Source organism: Plasmopara halstedii, assembly GCF_900000015.1.
Source record: "Plasmopara halstedii genome assembly, contig: Scaffold_1211, whole genome shotgun sequence".
NCBI classification, from domain to species: domain Eukaryota; phylum Oomycota; class Peronosporomycetes; order Peronosporales; family Peronosporaceae; genus Plasmopara; species Plasmopara halstedii.
This window is the reverse complement of record NW_020188126.1, coordinates 541779-544636: the sequence shown is the minus strand read 5'-3', so window position 1 is coordinate 544636 and position 2858 is coordinate 541779. Positions and strand designations below refer to the sequence as shown.

The 2858-nt window shown below is 48.3% G+C and overlaps 2 protein-coding genes across 2 annotated transcripts in view; both read right to left on the bottom strand.

The window, feature by feature from the left end:
• PHALS_00792 (uncharacterized protein) overlaps positions 1–803 on the bottom strand; it is a gene marked incomplete at both ends in the record, with an annotated part of 816 nt that extends 13 nt beyond the window's left edge. The window contains one exon of the mRNA XM_024730524.1: positions 1–803. This exon is cut by the window's left edge and continues 13 nt beyond it. Coding sequence (XP_024580793.1) covers positions 1–803 — 803 coding nt within the window.
• A 377-nt stretch (positions 804–1180) lies between these two features.
• Positions 1181–2677, bottom strand: PHALS_00791 (myosinlike protein; the record flags this gene model as incomplete). The annotated part of the gene is made up of 1 exon (XM_024730523.1): positions 1181–2677. One exon carries the CDS (start codon positions 2675–2677, stop codon positions 1181–1183), a length of 1497 nt encoding a protein of 498 aa, XP_024580792.1.
• Between the last annotated feature and the right edge of the window lie 181 nt (positions 2678–2858).

The window sequence follows — 2858 nt, the reverse complement described above, 5'->3', positions numbered from 1 at the left end:
GGGGTAACTGGCGACGCTGCAAATATATCATCAATCGGGGCTAACGAAGCGTTGCCGGCTACGAAATCGTCAACAGTGGGTTCGCCACTAGAGGCTGGAACGGCCGTCCCTCCTGCAACAGATTTTAAAGAAATCTTGGCATGTCCGGAGCTAGAAAATGCACCAGCTTTGAATCCAAGATTTTTGCGAGCATCCTCTTGAGTAGGACGTTTTCCGTGAGCAAGGCGAACAGCAAGCGCGCTTGACTTTGTTCCCGATGCAGGTGACATTGGGTGAACAGACGCAGAAGGAGACTGTGTACATTCAGCAAGAAAGCCGAAGTCTAGATCAGCGGAGGACTTCGAAACCTCTGAATGATTGACAGGAGCTTGGACAGATTCGAATACGAAGTTGTCAGAAGCTTTTGCTCCGCCAAGATTCTCCAAAAAGTCCATGGACAATTCATCGACGACAGGCTTCTTCTCAAGGAGCTTCCTAATATTGTCGTACATGGGAGCTTGCTGTCCAGACGGGTGCATTGTCTGATTTGAATTAAGCACCGTTCCAGTTGCTACAACAAACTGTCCAGTCATCATGCTATTGTGAGGCATCACGCCACCGTGAGGCATCATGCCACCATAATTAAAGATAGGCTGGGGTCCCGAAGTCATCATACCCATTCCAGAGTAGCCGTTGGTTGCTGGTGTTGCAAAGCCAGAGCTCATTTTCATGTCAACCGGGGATTGCGGGGGTTGACAAAGTGCCTTGTCGGCTGCAGATTTTTTCGAAGCGATTGGATTGAGGGTTTCAAATGGATCACTCATATTTTAGAGTTCGAGCTGTGCTGCTGGTGGAAATCAGAAAATGAAGGTTCCATTTAAATAGGCGCAACCAAAAATCCTCTTGCCTATCTAAAGCTCTAACAATAGGAATATTATAAATGGTAACCGAGAGAATTCGTGTTCTGAGCGTTAACGGATACATCAACAAATGAGGAGATAGACTAGCGCTTTTTTTTTCGCTTCATTTCATGGGATCGTCTTCGTAATACATATTTTAAACACTTACATTCATGATCACCTTGAACATCATAAATTTACTTTACCCGATATTTGAGCTGTCGTGTTTGTTGATGCGCGTTGTGCGGACCAACAAGCACGCGAAAACGTCGACACCAATTTCTCATTTTTGAGAGATACTTTTAATCGTATTTCTCCATAAATGGCATTGCAAAAGAAAACTTCTCGCCATTATCCACTTCAGAAGCCCTTTCCGACGCAGTAGTCGAACCTCCGGTTCCTCCATACGATTTATTTTGCTCCATCGGCAGACGCATTTCCAATTCTGCTACACGAGTCATCGTTGTCGTTAAAAGCAACATTGCTTCGTCATATTGTTTCTCCTGTTCAGAAACACGGCTCATCAGTAGCTTGTTGCACTCCTCCAGGGATGCAACGCGATGTTGGAGAGCACACACATTACTTGCTTGCTTGTCGCTATTCGTAAGACTGACGGCCGTATCACTGATAGCGGGATTAGTACAGTGCGTTCGGCTTACACTTGGTACTCGATTGGGTCGCGTACCAGCACCACTAGTGCTGAAACGCAGGGTCAATTTAGGTCCTGGAACGTTCGACGACCGGCCCAGCATTGAATGCGTAGACTCAGCACGAGCCGTGCGGACGCTGTTCCCACGAGATCTCAGCGGAGTGCTTAGGCGGTTGTTGAAAAGTATGTTAGCGTTGGCACCAATCGTTTCCGTTCCTTCAACCACGGTCGATGATGCAGATATTGTTGCCGCCACCGGTTGCGGTATCATAGACCGCCAATTTGAGCCCATCTTACCAAAGGACGGACCAGTTCCAGACATGCAGCTTCCGGAGGTGCTATCGGCTTGTACACTAGTATAAACACTCCCAGGCGGCGTATTTGCTGACATTGGACCACTGCGGTAAACTCGGTAGCAGTCACCACACACTGAGCGCTTTTTAGATTGATCTGATAGCATAACTTTACCAGCCACGTGCTTTTTACATAGATATGTGTAACAACCCTTGCATTGGTATTTCTTGCGAAACATCGAGAATTTCTTGTAACATACGCCGCATACACCCGCGTTATGGTCGGGCTCATAAATCGGTCGCCCAAAAGTTGGGTCGTCAAAAACAGCGGGGGGTGATGCCTCTATGATTTCTCGAGCACTTTTTGACCGTGTAATTTCCGACGCAGGTACATCACATGCCTGTAGAGCTAATGAGGTCGGTGGCGAGGTCGAAGTGTCTGTTTTTACCTGCATGAATTCTTCTGTCTTGCAAGGATGCGACATTGCCCTGGACAAACTACACTGTGACTGTACAAGTGTCCCGTCGACAAAGCTGAGCGTCGTGACCATGTTTTGGCTGTTTTCAAACGCGTTTTGCGATGCACAGAAGTCGAATGCAGCACTTATTGGATTCGATGCCGGTAACGAAGCGTTTGGACCGCTCATTGACGGTGGGTGCAGCATACTTTCACGCAGGAGCTGGCTTTGCATCTCAATCTCACGCTTGACATTTTCATAGTCAAAAGCCTCGTCGTCATCTTCGTTTAGGTCTAGATAGTCTTGTTCAGCACGCTGAAGCATCTCCAGTGCTCCCTGAGGAAGTTGCATCACCTTGGCTAGTTGAGTCACTGTCTTGCCTCCAGGTGTATCCTCCATTAGCGAGCTGGGTCGCGAGTCCACGAGCAGCTTCAGAGTCTCTAAAGGCGCGCGTGCCTTCACAGCGAGGTGGATCGGTAAATACTGAGCATTATTCTTGGTTATCACCGCTTCGGGGAAAGCTGTGAGCAGAGCGCGAACGGCCTTAGGCGGGGTATCGCCCTCTGTGCAAGCCCAGTGC